The sequence below is a fragment of the Pan paniscus genome, chromosome 17 (genome assembly GCF_029289425.2).
Source record: "Pan paniscus chromosome 17, NHGRI_mPanPan1-v2.0_pri, whole genome shotgun sequence".
In the NCBI taxonomy this organism is placed as follows: Eukaryota; Metazoa; Chordata; class Mammalia; order Primates; family Hominidae; genus Pan; species Pan paniscus.
This window is the reverse complement of record NC_073266.2, coordinates 64581188-64599608: the sequence shown is the minus strand read 5'-3', so window position 1 is coordinate 64599608 and position 18421 is coordinate 64581188. Positions and strand designations below refer to the sequence as shown.

General features: G+C 42.2%; 1 protein-coding gene across 16 annotated transcripts in view; it reads right to left on the bottom strand.

The window, feature by feature from the left end:
• Window positions 1–18421, bottom strand: part of KATNAL2 (katanin catalytic subunit A1 like 2) — a 298323-nt gene that overhangs the window by 37985 nt on the left and 241917 nt on the right. For 10 of the 16 annotated variants that reach the window (XM_063597270.1, XM_055102405.2, XM_024926388.4 and 7 more), the window contains 7 exons: window positions 17865–17935; window positions 11299–11465; window positions 9907–9949; window positions 5991–6108; window positions 4665–4763; window positions 1249–1347; window positions 1010–1087 (listed from right to left, as the gene is read on the bottom strand). In XM_063597270.1, coding sequence (XP_063453340.1) covers window positions 1010–1087; window positions 1249–1347; window positions 4665–4763; window positions 5991–6108; window positions 9907–9949; window positions 11299–11465; window positions 17865–17929 — 669 coding nt within the window. In that variant the 5' untranslated portion in view covers window positions 17930–17935. Of the gene's footprint in view, window positions 1–1009; window positions 1088–1248; window positions 1348–4664; window positions 4764–5990; window positions 6109–9894; window positions 9950–11298; window positions 11466–17864; window positions 17936–18335 lie in introns of those variants that run through there. The other 6 variants (XM_063597268.1, XM_055102407.2, XM_055102412.3 and 3 more) reach the window with 4 other exon arrangements.

Here is an 18421-nt window from a genome sequence, read left to right as displayed (position 1 = left end):
ACATGTGCACAAACTGCAATTTCTCATGGAAGTGCCTATGCCCAGAACAGCTCCTAGCCTCCCTCTTCCACTTTTTCCCTTAGTGATTTCCTGTCTTCTTTCCTAACACTTTCCCCACCCCTCCCTCCTTCATGCTCTCAAAGTGCACCTTGTCCCTGGGATGAGAAACTCTTGAGGGCAAGGACTATGCTCTGACTCGTTCACATTTGTGTCTCCAGCCCACAGCACACACCTGACACACAAGAGGCATACAGGAAACAACTGCTGAGCTGAACAGAGACAGCTCAGGAGCCCTTAGCTTCTCAGAGGAGCTGTGAATTTTGGGGATCATTTTAAACCCCCCTCTGAGCCTGCCTAGGTTTCAGTCTTCAATTAAATATGAAGCAATAGAAATTAGAAAAATACCCTATAACTCAGGAATCTATTTTATTTCCCAGGAACTTGCCCAAAGTCACACAGCTAGCAAGAGAAGGATCTAGAAATCAAAGGCAGGTCAGCTAATTCCAAAGCCTGTTCTTCACTGCCTTCTGGTTCCACAGTGCAAGCTGGAAAAGTCCGTAGTCTGGATGGTAGTCTTTCCTGCTAATTGTGTTTTTCATGGAGATTTTCAATGATGATATCATCAGACTCCCGACGTCTCTATTTCTAGGCTCTGACTTTTTAAACCAGATGCAGACATACTCTTTTCTTCTTTAAGAGGCTTTCTTTCCTTGACTCTTGGCTCTGCTATAAAACCTTTCACCTGTCCCTTCATTCCTAAGTCTTTTTCTCTCTTGGTTTTCTTGGCCTCTATCATGAGATGGTGGGGTTTTTATATTGTAATTTTATGACTCTATAATTTATTTATCATGCATTATTGTGCCTCTAAACAATATGAGTGCCTGCGCAAGTGGGGGCACTTTATAAATAAATGATCATATTTATTGTTATTAATAAAAGAAGCAGCCCACAAAGCTCCAGAAGCCCCAGCCTGCCTCCGTAAATTTGTGAATTGAATATCAGATCTTACCCGGCTCACCATGGCTGCCAATTCTCGCATCTCACTGTTCATGCCAATAAATGCACTCAGAGGTTTCAGCAGTCGTTCCTGATGAGAGGAGCGGAAAGGCTCACATTACAATATTGCTTCATAATTTAGGAAGAAACCCCGGGCATGCACAGGTCTTGGTGAAACAAACGATGGCAGGTGGCTATGTTCATCTGGATGTTGGCAATTTGAAAGATGAATGTCACATCTTCGCCACTTACTGAGGGGTCTGGATTATGGTCGAAGGTGTTCAAGGCAAGTTCACTGGTTGCTCCCTTGATGGCATCTGTGAGCAGCCCTTGGAAGTCAATGATTTGGCCCTGAAAGGGAGGAATGGTTATTTATGCCATGAGAACATAAGAGAAGACTCTTCTTAATAACTCAGTTTCATTAAACCAAGACACATTTATAGACCCTGGTATATAGGGCAAACTTCAAGTTAAGCTTTAAAAAGAACCAGCACTAGTATTAAACGTGATGATTTCCTCAAGTTGGAGCACCTTAAAAAATTGTAAGTACATTTTCCAGAATGAAGTGGATTTGAATAAAAATTCATGAGTATTTCTCAGTTCCTGACACAGACCATCTGCTTCCTCCCTTATATGTTGACTTCCCCTGTATGGTCTTATCCTCTTAAAATATTACACATGCAGAAAGAACTCATTGGCAGAACAGTAATGAGAGTTCCTGTCTATGGATTGTGATACACGTTCACCACTCAATAGAGTGCTGGGTACAAAATAAGTGTGAAAGGTTCTTTGTGAGAACTATTTCTTTTTTGTTATTTTTGTATATAATTTGTATAAATTTATTGGGTATAAGTGTAATTAATTTAATTTCCACCAACAATGTATGAGTTCCCTTTTCTCCATATCCTGTGAGGATTATTTCTAATCCTTTTTTTTTTTCCTTTAAGAGACAGGCAGGATCTCACTCTGTTATGCAGTGGCGTAATCATAGCTCACCGCAGCCTTAAACTTCTGGGCTCAAGGGATCCTCCCACTTCAGCCTCCCAAAGAGCTGGGACTACATATGTGCGCCACTACTTTTGGCTAATTAAAAAAATTTTTTTTGCAGAAGTGGGGTCTCTTTATGTTGCCCAGGCTGGTCTCCCAACTCCTGACCTTCAGTTATACTCCCACCTTAGCCTCCCAAAGGGCTGGGATTACAGGTGCGAACCAGCATACCCAGCCTACTTCTAATTCTTATAACACTTCTGTTAGTCAGGAGTGACATCCTGGCTTCATAGATGTGGGAGTAAGTCCAGAGAGGTTAAGTAATTTGCCCAGGGCCACACAGCTAATAAATGGCTTAAGGCCAGGATTTAAACCCACTTAGTCTCTCTCCCAACCCATGATCCTTCCAATATCACCCTGTCCCCCCTAGAGGTAGGAAGGAAAAAGCAAGGATGCACCAAAAAAAAAAATAATAATAATAGTTAACATTTATGGAGTGTTTACTATGTGCTAGGCACTGCACCAAGGCTCTCCTTTCATCATGAGACTTAAAGGGGATGCTATGATTATTTCCATTTTACAGATGAGTGAAATGAGGCTTGGAGAAATTATAAAACAACTTAACCAACATGCCCAAAGTTACATAGTGGGGGAGCATCTGAGCCAGGTTTTGAATCTAGACAGGCTGACTCTGAAGCCTACGCCCTCAAGAACAACATACCTACTAAATTTGCAGGGAGGGTGTCCTAAAGCTTGGATTCTGATGTAGTAAGGATGTGTGCCCCCTCCAAATCTCATATTGAAATGTGATCCCCAGTGTTGGAGGTGGGCCTGGTGGGAGGTGTTTGGGTCATTGGGGAGGAACTCTCATGAAAGGCTTGGTGCTCTCACCACTGTAATGAGTGAGTTCTCACTCTATTAGTTCACGAGGGACCTGGTTGTTTATAAAAGCAGGTCATCTCCCTCCCTTCTTGTTCCCTCTCTTGCCATGTGACATGCCAGGTCCCCTTGCCTTCCGCCATGAGTAAAAGCTTCCTGAGGCCTCACCAGAAGCTGAGCAGATCCCAGTGCCATATAGAACTATGAGTCAAATAAATCTCTTTTCTTTATAAACTACTCAGCCTCAGGTATTCCTTTATAGCAATGCAAAACAGACAAACACAGGTACTAACATAGAAATGACAGACCTGGGGTTTTCTGAGATTGGCCCCAGGCCATATACCCTCATACAACCTATGGACATATGAAATGCTAGGGAGAAAGCCATCTACATTGTGCCTTTGAGGACATTTCTGCTGGTAAGAGGATTTATAGTCAGACTATTTCAAAGGTTAAGTGCTGGGTTAAATGGTCCCTTCCTTGTGACCCAATCAAAAACATCCATTCATTTCAATGTGAGGCATTCACAAGAGAAACTGATGCCACAAAATAGCTAGGCAAAGGTGACTGAAAACACAATAGAAGCAGTGAAGGTGAACAAGGAGACATTTTTCGAAGGGAGGTGTTGATTCCCATGGTATCATCTTCAGCAACTACCATGTAAGTGAGGCCCTTAAAGGGAATCAGTTCAGGCCAGTGAGGTCACTGCTCTTGATTTTCAGGGAGATGCTCCAGTCACCCCTCCAAATTCACACACACAGAGTTCAGTTTTTCTAAGAGCTGGCCAGAACTAAGTCAGCACTCCAGAGGTTTGAGCACTTGGCTGAAGAAAGAAGAAGCTTAAAGAACTACAACCTTGGAGAGTATGACCGAGAGCAATATGGTGCAATTCATTTCCAAATTGCATGTTTTAATCTACCTTTTGACTACATCCACTCAATCTGGGTCTTTTCTGCTTAAGACATTATTATTTAGAAATCCAGACATGAGATTCATTATGAAAAAGGTAAAAATATCTATCAAGGACAAAATCAACCCTGTATCAACTGATGTTTCATGGTCCACATGAAATTCCATTTAGACCAGGAGCCATCCCTCCAAGGAGAAAGGTGACACCACTAATCAAATGCCACTGACAGGACAGAGCAGAATGAGTATGCGTTTCCAACTCACTAAATAACGCAGATGTCCTAGCGCTTTGGGAAGCCCAGACAGGAGGATTGCTTGAGGCTAGAAGTTTGAAACCAGCCTGGGCAACATAGTGAGACCCCATCTCTAGAAAAATGAAAAAAATTAGCTGGATGTTGTGGTGCATGCCTGTAGTCCTAGCTACTTGGGAAGCTGAGGCAAGAGGATTCTTTGAGCCCAGGAGTTTGAGGCTGCAGTGAGCCATGATTGCACCATTATACTCCAGCCTGGGTGACAGAGCAAGACCCTGTCTCTTAAAAAAAAAAAAAATGATGAGAACGATGCAGGATGATCATGCCAATGTTTGTCATTGTTACTACAGAATTTTTAAGCTGATGGGAACACTAGAGACAATCTCTTCCAAGCCCCTCAATTTACAAATGTGGAAACTGAGTTCCTTAGAGATGGGGCAGTTCATGCCAAGCCCATTCATTCAGAAAGGAGATTCCAAAGAAGAACCCATTTTCTGACGCTCTTCTCCATTTACCTCACAGCCAACCTTCAAAAATCGCATCTTAACTTTCCTGTTTGACAAAAATAATGTTTTTTGTTTTCATGTTTAAAAGGAAAAAGAAATTACCACTTTCAGTGTTAGGTTCATGAGTTTCACTTACTCTTCGTGGGTGGGCATTTTCCTCTCCACTGTCTTTACGGATTCTTGATATATGTAGGCCGAAGTTGGCACTTTCCAGGTGAGTGTTATCAACTACCTCCTGAAGAAAGAGAGACAAGGACACATCGGCCGTGAGCAGCCATGGAGAGTTGCTGGATGTACCTGCCTACTCTATCAAGCAAAGTCCGATGCTGGGTAGCAATTCTGTGAACGCGACGTGCACAGGTAGCTTAGCCACATTTGTGCAGACCCAGGAAGATGAGTTAGCTGTCTGCCTGCACTATGTGGAAAGAGTTGTCCCTGGAAGACTGAGAAGATGCCAGGCCCCATGGGCCCCAAGCAGCTTTTCCAATGTGCTTCAAACAGTTGTGCCTCAACCCATCCCCATTCACTGGCTCGTCTTTTCTCCTGTGATCAGGGGTGTTTTTGGCCAGGAGTGGCTGAGTTTGGAGATACGGCAGAGTCAACCAGCCTCCCATGGGACTCATCTTGCCCCACCTTCACCTCTCTTCCACCTGAGTCAGGCTGCAGCGGCCAGAACCGTAGGACCTCCTTGAGGGGGAGAGAATCCTTTTGACCAATCGGATATTGTGATTATACCTTTCCATTATTTGACATTAATTTTTTTAATTCCTTTTCTCAGTTTCCATTGGTCCTCTTTTCCTTTGAAACCTGGGACGTTTTGTCCTAACTAAGAAGGTTCTGGACATGAGCCTCCTGAGTCAGGAGCCATTGACTTCACTCACCTGCTGGATTCTCTCCTTGCTGCCCTTCTTGGCCCCCAGGAAGTCCAGCATGAAGGTCTGGGGTGAGGGCTGACCATGTGCGATTTGGAGGAGCCCAACAGGAGACCTTGAGACCCAGCCACACCTGAAGTGTAGTGTAGGCTATGCCTGGCCTACACTTAGGAACCTAGCAATGTGCTCTGGGATGGGAAGACCTGCCATCTTGGTTAGCTCAGTTACCTCAGGTAATAGTTACCTCAGGTAACAGTTACCTCAGATGGGAGGATCAAGCTCCACAGCAACCAGGCCTTCCTGCTCTGACTGGGCCCTGGCCCCACCCTGGCCAATCACCCAGCACCCAGACCAGGGGAAAAACTTGGAGCAGAAAAAAGTCCTCCCACTCAAGTTAAGAAACATTAGGAAATCTAGGGATATGTCCATGGTTTTAGTCCAGTGTACTGGAAGAAAACCTAAAATTCAATTAGATCACACAGCAATTTTAAAAGTGTAGGTCCTCAAAAAATAAATAAATGTGACCTTTTTCATAGGGCTATTTTTCAGCCAAGTGTGCTGTTCACAAAGTCAAGCCAAGCCATCCTGACCTGATTAGGATGCTCCTTATTGAGAGATTTGGTGTCCCCTGTCTTCCTCGCTGTGGTTTTGGACCGGGGCCTCTGCTGATTGATCTTGGGAAGATTTTGACAACTGTCGTTCATCATCCTAAGGGAGGGAACAAAGACCTTGGAAGAAATTATTCTAGCCACTTAATTTGAGGTACTTTAACAACTATTCTTAAGAATAGCACATTTAAGAAAGCTATTGAAAGATATGCAGGTGGCAACTATAGGGCCCTTCCACCTATGCGATCCACCCACCAGGTCCATCCTGGCCCTAACACCCTCCAGGCTACTCACTGGGTTCTTCTAAGATTGCCTCCTGGAGCCCCCCAACTCACCCTCTTCATTTCCCTTTCACACTACATAGCTTTGGCCCTTCTGCAAATAGCTTTAGTTCTTAAGAATACATTACTTTACAAGCATTCTTCCATTGTTCCTTCCACCTTCCTTAAAAGGAGTATTAGACCAGGAGAAAGGTGTGTGAGAGAAAGGAGTCCTCCCATTCAAACTAAGAAACAGTAGGAAATCCAGGGATTGGCCCATGGTTTTAATCCAGTGTCCTGGATATACCCTGCCTACTTAAAATACCTCTCAGCATGTTATGAGTAATAAACATCAAAAGGGGATTGCAGAAGGAAAACAAACTTCCCTTCATCAATGTTGTCCCAGACCAATCATATTTGCCAAACAAATTTTCATCAACAGTTGTTTACTTCAGACAAAACAAACTGATGGGGCTGGAAGTCAGAAGAGTAGCTAACTCTGATGGAGATGGAGAGAATTTGACTGAGAAGGGGCAAAGGTAGCTTGCCGGTGGCTGTAACTGTGGTTACAAGAGTATACGCATTTACTGTATACATAGTTATATATGTGGTATGACTGTATATATGTTATATATCCATAGAAAGATCAAATCACTTTTTTCACTACATCCTCATAATTAGATATAAAATTCAGTATTGGAATATCCATATTTTTCTGTAGAAGATGCCATGCAGAGAGAGACAGGACTAGCTTGTGGGGGCAGAATATGAACTCCCACATTGTTGCTTAGTTCTCTTAGCACTTTTGTCCCTATATGTGAGATGCATTTGCAGACGGTTCGTTAGAAGCAAGTCTCCCCATGTTCAGAGTGATCTCAGAGAGCTGCTATTTCAACTTCCTTTCTTCATGGGGATAATAAATGTTCATGTCTAATATAAATGCACAGCTATTTGGCCAGCAAGACCACACATGTCGATAACACCACCAATGTCCACATGGTGACACATCTGTGAGTGTTGGTCTCACTGGGGAGAGCGTCATGAGAAGTGGACACTAACAGTTCTTGGGTTTTTTTTTTTTTTTTCTATCTTTAAACTAGGAATAAGAATGTCTTTCTCCACCCTTTTGCTGGCACAAAAATAAAATATCTATGAAATGAAAACCAAGCATTTTACAAATGCAAACTTATATTAATAGTGTTGACTCAAGAGAAGTTATATACGTGTGTGTGGAAGTGTATGTGTGTGTTTATGTGTTTGTGTGTGTGTGTCTGTATTTAAACTTGCCTCACCATCCTTGTGGAGCTGGCAGGAAACAGGGATTCTATATTCCCACTTTGATTTCCCATTGGATGCAACTGATCCCCAAGATCTGCTTTAACAAGACCAAAATACAAGAGCACTAATGTACAAAGCAATGCAATTTATTTTAAATTGGTTCTGAGGATTGTAAAATTCTTCTGAACATGGAACCAAATTCACTCTGCTTTGACTTTAACCATTAGTCCTAGGTGCACCCTGTGGAATTTGGCAGAAAAGGCCCAATCGCCCTTTAGAGGGTGAACTGAAGCCTGTTCCTGCAATGTTCTAAGGAGTGCCCCTCCACCAGCCATCTGTTCAAGCTCAACATCTGCAGTTGCTCTAGTCATTTCTAAAGTTACCTGGCTCCCAGATTGTTCCTCATACTGGTCACCTTCCAGAATAGTGTGACCTCCTACTTTTTAGACACTGTATTTCTATTGATAGGGCTGGGACCACAGTAGCACTCATGTCACACTGTTGGCCCAGGTAAACTGAGATTTCCAGGTCTCTGATTTTGTAATGGAGGAGCTATTTGTTGTAACTCTTGTTAGAGCTTAAACCTTATTTTATTAAATTTCGTCTTGTTACTTTGAACCCATCTCCGGAATTGCCAAGATCTTTTGGGATCCCATTTCTGTCATCCATCACATTAGATAACCTTTCCTCCTTTGGTTCATCAGCAAATCTTTAAGTGGGGATTATAAATCTTTTCCAAGATTAGGAAAAGACACTTTGATTTGCTAATAGCCAGTCTCATGACATGTCTCATTTTAGTAACTATATTTGAGTATAAATTGTCTGCAGAAACACCATTCATTACTTTCCTAGTTATTCCTCCTGATTCTAACCATTTGCTATTTAACTTTTACACTTGCCACATACAAACATCTACTCAGAGAGCAGCTGAGGAGCCCCCACACTGTCAAATGTGCCACGGTGCTCCTTCCCTAAGGGGAACAAAGCACTCTGACACCATTCACTCACAGAGCATTTGCCAGGGAAGAATGCTGAGAAGGTTCCAGAAAAATAGAATCCAAAAGCCTTCCGAAGCTGGCTGCAAACGCTCCTCATGATTTCTATGCACAAGCAGTTATCATTTATTACCCAGAGTCTGACTAGCTTTGTGGAAACTATAAATAAAAGAATAACACTTTTGTCAAAGCGATAAAACTCTTCCTGCAGAATAGCACAAAGCAAAGGTAGCCCGAGGCCAAGTATTATGACAAGTAGGATCGTGGAGCGTGCGTGGGCTCCACAGACATTTTTGCAAGCTGTGCCCACCAGCCCTGTAAAGTGTCCTAGGCCCTTCCTTCTGAGGCTGGAACAAGGGAACTGGAGTCGCAGGGGTGGGAAATGTAGCGGGGGCATAACAGAATCCATACCTCTTGGGGGCCTAATAAGTTGCATGTGATTACAATCTAACTTTTCTTTTTCCAAGAGCATTTTAAGATTTTAAACACTTTGTTGACTGCTTGGATGGCTGTGTCTTTCCATGAGGTTTAGGCCCTACTGTAATAGCAACAGCCCACAGGTTGCGATGCCCCAGAGCTGGCCCTCACTGGCAGCCGGCAGCAGCACCCTTGTTCCCCTGGGTATTTCTGAACAGCTCTGACAGTGGAGGGGTCTATGGGAGTGGGGCGAGAGGAATGGGAAGGACACTGGCAAGAGTAGGGGGCCTTGTGAGAGAATATGTGCACCCAAAAAGGTCCAGAGACAGAGGGGCTCCCATCAGAGGCTACAAGCCCCAAATGAGATTTGTACTTGAGAAGCTGGAGAAAGGAATGCAAGATGAGCTGTGAACAGGAGGGAAAAACAAGAGAAGAATGGGTCCCCACAGGTCAGGACTGGCGAAGCCAGAAGCGTGAGCTCACACCTCCTGGCTCATTGTTGATCTTCAGACAGGTCAGGACATCTGATCTGGGAGTGCTTGAAATTAACTAAATGATGAAAAGAGGGAAAATACTATATCTTGGGTGCTCACTGTGTGCCAGGAACTCACTATGTGTCCAAAACTTGCTCCATGCTTGTAAATAGCAGAGCCAGGAGTTGAACCTGGGTCTTTTAACCTTTGAGGTTAAGACTTTTCATACCACGTGGCCTGGAAAGACAGAGCATCACAGGATATACTTATTTACAGTAAAACCAGGAGAGTAGACGGACATTGGCCCAAATCTGGGGCAGCTGTAATGAGAGAAGTCCTGGGCTGGGCCAGGTCACATGACTGCAGTCAGTATTGCTGGGAGACAGTCACAGAGCTGTGATGATAAAGCTTCTGGAAAGGGATTCCACAAGCTCCTCAAGCCGAGTCGATTAAGAAGAATTACCATTCACTTTACCTTCTGGTCTTCCCTCCACTTCTTTGCGGTAAATTATTTTCTGCTGTGACAAAACAGACATTGGGAGGGAAAGAAAATAATTTTAAGAGTGACAGAGTGATTTTTTTCAGGTATGTTTCCCCTTTTTGCATTGTTCTTAAAATTTGGATTTTAACCAATTGGAATCTAGAGATTTTAAACTATTCTCATCTAGAGAGAACTGAAATTACCAGCGAAGAGAAAGAGGCCTGAGCTTCTCCAGCATCTCCTCACAGAGGAAGATTGCAAAGGGCTCAGATATTAAACATGTCAGAGACTGTGGACCTGGTGGCAACTCCAATATAGGCTAGCTTTACAGCTACCATTTCATTACGCTTTCATGAACTTGACACCATTTTGCTGCATTACATGGGACACCAGGATGATTGCACGAATCTGGCAGGGAACACTGAAGTCATACTCTGCTAGTTAAAATAAAAATAATGTGTCCAATATCATAGGAGAATTTGGGTATCATGCTAGATGGGAACTAGCCATCTGGAAGTGAGATCATGTCACTAACAGTGCTGATCACCCTGTGTTTAGGAGTCTGGGCTGTCTCTTCAAGGCCCACATCTAACCACTTGCCAAGGAAGTCAAGCTCTGAATGCTGCATTGGAAGGGAGCTCAGATAAAATACCTCTTTGACCTTTTCTAGCTCTGAGATCTGGCCCTGGCTATTTTAAATTGATGTTCCTCTTGGTTTCCCGGTCCCTACATGAAATGTTAAAGTCTGTGGCTTAACAAGTGGCTTGTAAACAGGACAATGATCTCCCTTGGTTTATAATTACTTCCCCCACTTACAGACTTCTCAGTCAATGTTACTACAAAGCACAGGGCCCCCACTTTAGATCTTTCCTCCAGCCAGCCTTGTTGACTGCTAACCTATACTGGGTTTTTATATTATATTGATCATTATCTGGATTGATGGCTTTCAAAAGCTTTTCATTATCTATACATGAGCTATTAGCTTCCCCAATACTCATTTTTGTAGTTATTTTCAAGACAGATAATAGGTCTCCTAAAAACAAAAAAAGTCTTCTGTCATTTATCCTCTTCCAACAGTTCTTTTCATCTCTAAAGAAATTAAAGTAATGCTAATCATCTGAAAAGTACCTATGATACACTGGGGTTTTGCTTTCATTGCCTGAAAACACATTTTCTCAAACAAATGCCAAAGTGCCTAAAGGGATGTCAGTGTCCAGGTAATCATATTTCAGTTGTCTGTGCTGGATATGAGAATGGCTACACAGTCCTCCTGGCCTACTCCTTTGGTGCAGGGTGAGGGTCTCCATCTATCTGGGAATAAGATGAGAAAGAAACACTAATCTTACAGATGAGACAAAGCCTTATGTCTAGAAAATAGGCATGTACCTGTGTCTGATGACTTTTTGACAATTTTGGGGTATTTCTGAAATTTTACAAAATAATAACTCTCATATTCCATCAAAATAGTTTCAAGATCAATGTTGTCACAAACTTCAAAGCGTCGTAACCCCAGTTTAGTTTCTTGCTCCAAAGCATTTGCTGTATCGATATACCTGGCAGTTTCACAGAAGAAAAAGAAGAAATTAACTGAGGTGAAAAGAATAATGGCTAACAGGCATTACAAGTCTAAAGGGATGCAATACAAAAAGTAAGCCTATATATAGCACATTAGATGAAAACTAGTATGTGCATAGGAGGTTTGCCTGTAAAGAGCCCCATATTTGTTAAGTATATTTAACTATTATCTTTCAAAGCAGTTGCCTTTGAAAGTTACATATTTATCCTGGTGATGCCACCGTTGTTAAGGATGTTTTTGGAAGTGCTTAAAAGTCAAATAAGTAAATCAACCAAGAAACATCTTGTGATTTGTCTTTACTCATTTGCAGCCTAAAATGGGTATCTGCCCAAACTTGGTTACCTCTTTATTCACAGGTATTCATTTTAGGTAACATTTGGCAAAATGATAAAACCCAAATTCAACCCAAATTTGCCATCATTGAAGTAATTCAAATTAACAAGTCTCGAGCACTGAAGGAAATTCCAAAGATCTACCAATCAAGATCATCAAAGAACTTTCATATAAGATAACATCCACTTGGAATGTATTATTTGTTTCTGGTAATTTTTTAATCAGTCACACATTGCACTTCAGAATGTTTCTGTATAAAAGTAGTACCTTGATCTTTGTTCCTTACTGTCATTTTTAACTTGTTCAGTTGTAAAACTGTCCAATATAAGTGGCCTTAGCACTAGAAGCAAGGGCTGTGTCTCAGAATCCTCTGAAAGAAGAAAGACTCTCCAGGTCTTAAATTTTAGTTCTTAACTTCTTTTAAAACCAACAATTTTCTCCTGAAAAGTGTGCACATGTGCAAATTAGCATACAATTTCAGGAGCTCATCCAAGGACCCCAGATTCAGATTTCTGCTGCAGGTTAGAGTTCTTTCTGTTTCATTTGAATCTAGATCCAGGAAAGTAGAAAGAGAAAACTTTCTTTTTTAGTAGCCCTCTTCTCTTTCTTTCTTTCTTTCTTTCTTTCTTTCTTTCTTTCTTTCTTTCTTTCTTTCTTTCTTTCTTTCAGACAAGGTCTCCTTATGTTGCCCGGGCTGCTTTCAAACTCCCGGCCTCAAGCGATTGATTCCCTTCTTGGCCTCCAAAGTGTTGGGACTACAGGTGTGAGCCACTATGCCTAGCCTGAACTTTCTTAAAAGAAGATGCCATGATTATTTTCAATGACCTTGAAATGTATGTATCTCTCCTAAGCTAATTTTAAAGAAGCTGCAAACCACAGTCAGTTGACTCTAGTCAATCACCTTCTATACTTTTTCATGTCTCACCATGCTTCTATACTATGTCTTAATTCTCATTTTACAGAGAGAAAAACTAAATCAGTTTTTTATTAATAACTTTAGTATGGAGTAATACATATTCACTTAAGAAAAAACTAGAAAATACTCGTAAATCAAAAGAAAATTCTGCCCCTCAGAGAAAATGACTAACATTTCCTCTGTTTTTACAAACTTTTTTTTAACCTTTTTTTTTTTTCTTTTTAGAGACAGGGCCTTGTTCTGTCACCTAAGCTGGAGTGGCACAATCTTGGCTCACTGCAGCCTGGAACTCCTGGGCTCAAACAATCCTCCCACCTCAGCCTTTCAAGTAGCTTGGACTAGAGGCGTGCACCACCACGCCCAGCTATTTATTTTATTTTATTTTTTTGTAGAGATGGGGTCTTGCTGTGCTGCCCAGGCTGGTCCCGAACGTCTGGTCTCAAGTGAGCTGAGCTTGAATGAGGTTTGAATTCGATGTGGTTGGCAGGAGGAGCCGCTAGAGATTCTTAACCAACAGAGCGACAGGACGGGACTTTAGGAGTAGTATGCAATACTGGGCCGTAATAACAACACACAAGAGAGAGACGCAGAGGCTACTAAAATTACCCAAGCCCGAGAAGATGGATATGGAGGACTATTAATAGAAGAACCAGCATCCATGACCCTCCATTGTCTGCTGTCACCAATTCTCACTCACACATTCAAACTCTGGTCTTCTTGTTTACTTAATTGTTCCACTTAGGCTGTGCCCCTTCTTCCTCTGTGCCTCTGCCAGGAATGGCCTTACATCACATCGGTCTATTCATATTCTATACATCTTTTAAGTCCAGCTCACGTCACCCTCTCTACAAAGCTTTCCCTGATTGTTTATTTTAATCCACAGTAATCTTTGCTGAATTTGTAGAACTTCATTAAGGCAGATCTCTTTTATTGACACTCATATGTCCTTAAAAGTACCTATAGTTCATTTTCGTTTTGACAGTCCACTCATTTGTCCCTTTCCCAGCAGGTTTCAGGAAAATGATCAGTTCCAGTAGAACTTTCATTGATTCACGATACAAAGAGCCATCTCGTGGCAGAAAGGAAAAATGCATGCTTTGTAAGCAGCAAACTACTTGGCCTTAACAACTACATCTGACTTTTATTTTTATCTTTTTGTTTTTACAGTTCTTCTTTCTGATACAATTTCTGGAACAAAAAATACATTGTAATAAAAAATCAGGGATAATTTGTGAAAATGGCATTGTCTTCGTTTCTAATTATTCTACCCATCTACATTCTAGTAAGTTCCTCAATGGCTATGCAAATAACATTTACTGAGATTCTGTTACTATGTTCACAGTGCTGGGACCTGGCATGGTGAGTTTAAGTTTTATAAGAGTCAACTTATCTAGGAAGACAGCATTCTCAAAGTTATCTGTGGAAAACTCGTCTCTAAAGATGGTCTGAGAAAAAAAAAAAAAGAGTTCCTTAGGCCAGGCATGGTGGCTCACGCCAGTAATCTCAGCACTCTGGAAGCCAAGGTGGGTGGATCGCTTGAGCCCAGGAGTCCCAGACCAGCCTGGGCAACATATAAATCTCATCTCTACCAAAAAACAAAACAAAACAACGAAACAAAAAGTAGCCATGGCAGCACGCACCTGCAGTTGAGCTAATTGGGAGGCTGAGGTGGGAGGATTGCATGAGACCACAAGTTCAAGGCCAGCTATGTCTACATAGCGAGATTCCATCTTTACCAAAAATAAATGAATAAGTAAATAAATAAATAAACAAACTGAGTGTGGTGGCATACACCTGTAGTTTCAGCTACACAGGAGGTTGAAGTGAGAGGATCACTTGAACCCAGGAATTTGAGGCTGCAGTGAGCCATGATTGGGCAACTGCACTCCAGCCTGGATGATAGGTGAGACCCTGTCTCCAAAACAACAACCACAATAACAAAACCCTGGAAAAGCTTTGGCCAAATTGATTTGCAAAACCTTGAATACTGTGACTTTAGTATGATATTCTCATTGCACATAGTAAATTAGATGGTCTGAGAAGTCCTGAAATGAGGGACCTAGTTTAGTTTAACCCAATATCTGCCAAGCTTACCTGACCACAAAACTCTTTAACACCTATTAATATTCTGTATAACTACTGCTCCAAGTGCTGCACACACTCAGAAAAGCACCTTGAAGTATTTTAACTCAGGGTTCTTTGGATAGAGCTGAGATTCCATCAAAAGTTGATGTAAAATGGGCCAAGCCCACATTCCAGTTTCTTTAAGTCCTTTGCTGAACCAAGTTGGGTATTAAGAGAATAAAACACAAATCCTATCAATAACAGAAGTGTAAGTGTAATTGTCAGGCATGATTCTAAGCATGTTACATATTTAATCCTCGTAATAATGGCATCTACCTGATACTTAGCTATACCCCATTACTCCATTCTACAGACAAGGGAACTGAAGCATAAAGAGAATAAGTAACTTGTCCAAGATCACAGATTAGCAAAGGGAAGAGCAGACATTTGAAAGAAAATAGTCTGGGCTGGGCGCGGTGGCTCACGCCTGTAATCCCAGCACTTTGGGAGGCCGAGGCGGGCGGATCACGAGGGCAGGAGATCGAGACCACGGTGAAACCCCGTCTCTACTAAAAATACAAAACAATTAGCCGGGCTTGGTGGCGGGTGCCTGTAGTCCCAGCTACTCGGGAGGCTGAGGCAGGAGAATGGCCTGAACCCGGGAGGCGGAGCTTGCAGTGAGCCGAGATCGCGCCATTGCACTCCAGGCTGGGTGACAGAGTGAGACTCCGTCTCAAAAAAAAAAAAAAAAAAAAAAAAAGAGTCTGGCTTCTAAGTTTATATGCATATCCTGGAAGCCGTCCCTATGACAACAAGCCCCACAGCCCTGTCATAGATTGAACACTTAGCACTTTCTCATATGCTACTCTTGGGGTTACTTTACTTAAGTGCCTGGTGAATAGAGCAGAGCAGCCCACTACCCACATGCAGACTGTCTGGCTTGTCAATTTCAGGAATGCTCTTATAGTCCAGATGGAGAAACACAGGCACAGAAAGGACCAAAGTCAGCCCTGCCCTGCTCCGGGGCTCGATTCCACCCCACTACTATGTGGAGATACAGAGTTTGAGCCTAAGCTGAGAAGTGACTGATGGCCTGCCTGTCTGCTAACCATGGGACGGGGGCACTCATTTCCTTCTAGGGGGCAATAGGTTTATTGAAAGCAGTGGTTGCTGGCATGGGTAAGAGAAACAATGGGAACTCTCAGTTCATTGTCAACTGCCTCCTGCCCTCCTCACATTTTTCCTTTGTACCTCTCCAGGACGAGGGTCACTGGATTCTCAAAACCGACTTTTAGTTCCAGTAGCTCCCTTATTTAATGGAGGAAAAGATGCTTATCAGACTTTTTGGGAAAATATCAAAAATTGATTGGTTTTTCTTGCTCTAACTCCAGATTTCTCCATCTTGGCACTGTTGACATTCAAAGTCAGATAATTATTTGTTATGGGGGCTGTCCTGTGCGTCATATGGCATTTGGCAGTATCCTTGGCCTGTACCCACTAGATGCCAGTGTGACAGCCAAAAAGACCTCTAAGCAGTGCCAAATATCTCCCAAGGGGCAAAATCATCCTAATTGAGAGCCACTGCTCTAACTCAAAAGTTTTAAAGCCCTAATCTCAGTGACTGGGAGGTTGAGGCAGGAGGATCACTTGAAGCTAGTAGTTCAAGACCAGCCTGAGCAACAGCAAGATCCTGTCTCTAAAAACAATTTAAATATTAGCTGGACATGGTGGCATGTGCCTGTAGTCCCAGCTACTCAGGAGGCTGAGGTGAGAGGATCCCTTGAGCCCAGGAGTTAGAGGTTGCAGTGAACTATGATCATGCAGTCCTGGCAACAGAGTGAGACCCCCATCTGTTACAAAAAAAAAAAAGTTTGTAAGCTCTTAGTCTGAAACCTACATGTTTTCTTCCTGGCTGAAATTTGAAAAGAAAAGCAAATATAAAGTAGATAGTGCCCTTCAAACACTTTGTGGAGCAGCTCTCTTCCTCTTATATCATCCAGCACAGTAGCAGCAGCTCTTACTGTAATTGCTTGTGTGTTTTTAATGAGGTAGGTGGCCAAACCCAAAAGTTTTTAAATTTCCTCACCCTGCCAGTTATAGAATGGGTATTGCGAGGAAGAAGAGAGTTGGGTTTAGGTTGTCCAAGTAAATGCAATACGTTTATTTTGAGGAAAGAAAAACTGATTAAGAAAGTTATCTTGTGCACATAGCCAGCAGTGAGACTATAGAAAAACCTCATTTCTGTGCTATCTTCAAATGTGTAGAGGAAAGAAAAAGTACTTTATGTACTGGATAGGTCTGTTGAAAAGTTTTCAACATCTAATGTGAAAAATATCTAGGTAAATGAGGCAATAAAAGCATAAGTCTGAAGCCAGGTGCAGTGGCTCACACCTGTAATGCCAGAACTTTGGGAGGCTGAGGTGGGCTGATCATTTGAGCTCAGGAATTTGAGACCAGCATGGAAAACATGGTGAGACCCTGTCTCTACAAAAAATACAAAAATTAGCCAGGCATGATGGTGCACACCAGCAGTCTCAGCTACTGGGGAGGCTGGGAGCAGGGGGATGTGGTTAGAGGTCGCAGCGAGCCATGATTACACTCCAGCCTTGACAAGAGAATGAGACACTGTCTCAAAAGAAAAAAAAAAGTGTATGTCTGGGTTGTTGGGGCAGGAGGAGGAATCGGTGGTGCACAGGGGATTTTTAGGGCAGCGAAATGATTTTGTATGGTACCATATTGGCAAATACATGGCCATTACGCATTTGTCAAAACTCACAGCACAATATAACACAAAGAGTATACCCTAATGTAAACTATGGACTTCAGTTAATAATGTATTGGCTCATCAACGGTAGTAATAAACCACATCAATACAGATGTCACTGGGAGAGGAAACTGGAAAAGGGAAGGGGCATACAGAACTCTGTACTTTCTGCTCGATTTTTCTGTAAATATAGAATTGCTCTAAACAAGAAAGTCTATTGTATTTAAAAGTACGCATCTGGAAAAGTAGAGAGGAGAGAAAGAGGAATCATCTCTATAAATGTTTGTACTGTAACATACCCTTCTTGTGTTAAATAATGCGAAATCAAAATGAGAAGATTTTTTCGTCGTGCTTCTGTCCTCATCTCGCACTGGAACAGAGGAAAATTTAGGTAGGATGACAACAAAAAATAACACTGCTCTTAACAGCAATAAACCCTGGAAGGTAAATGTAACCTGTCAAAGCCAAGCAGCATGACTTAAAGGCTGGAAAGCAATTTGAAGTCTCTAAGGACATATAAAGTTGTTTTCCATTGTTATTTTCTTCTTACAGCTGCCTTCTCAATTGTAAACTTAAGGGACAATGATTTTAATTAGGATTGCTCTTTACCACTTGGACTTCTTCCTGCCGAGCCAATCGGACTTTTATTGCTTATAATGGTGAAGAAACAAATGTACATCTACTACTATTGGGACCAGGTTAAAGAAACTGATTAGAAAAAGATAATCAGCTGTGAGCCAGAAATCATCTGTGACAACACAGGCACTTACCTGCTACCATATCTGTAGTTCACTCAGAGCCCCGCCCAGTCCTTGCCAAATGCAGAGATGAGTTCCCACAAACCATTCAGGGGTGA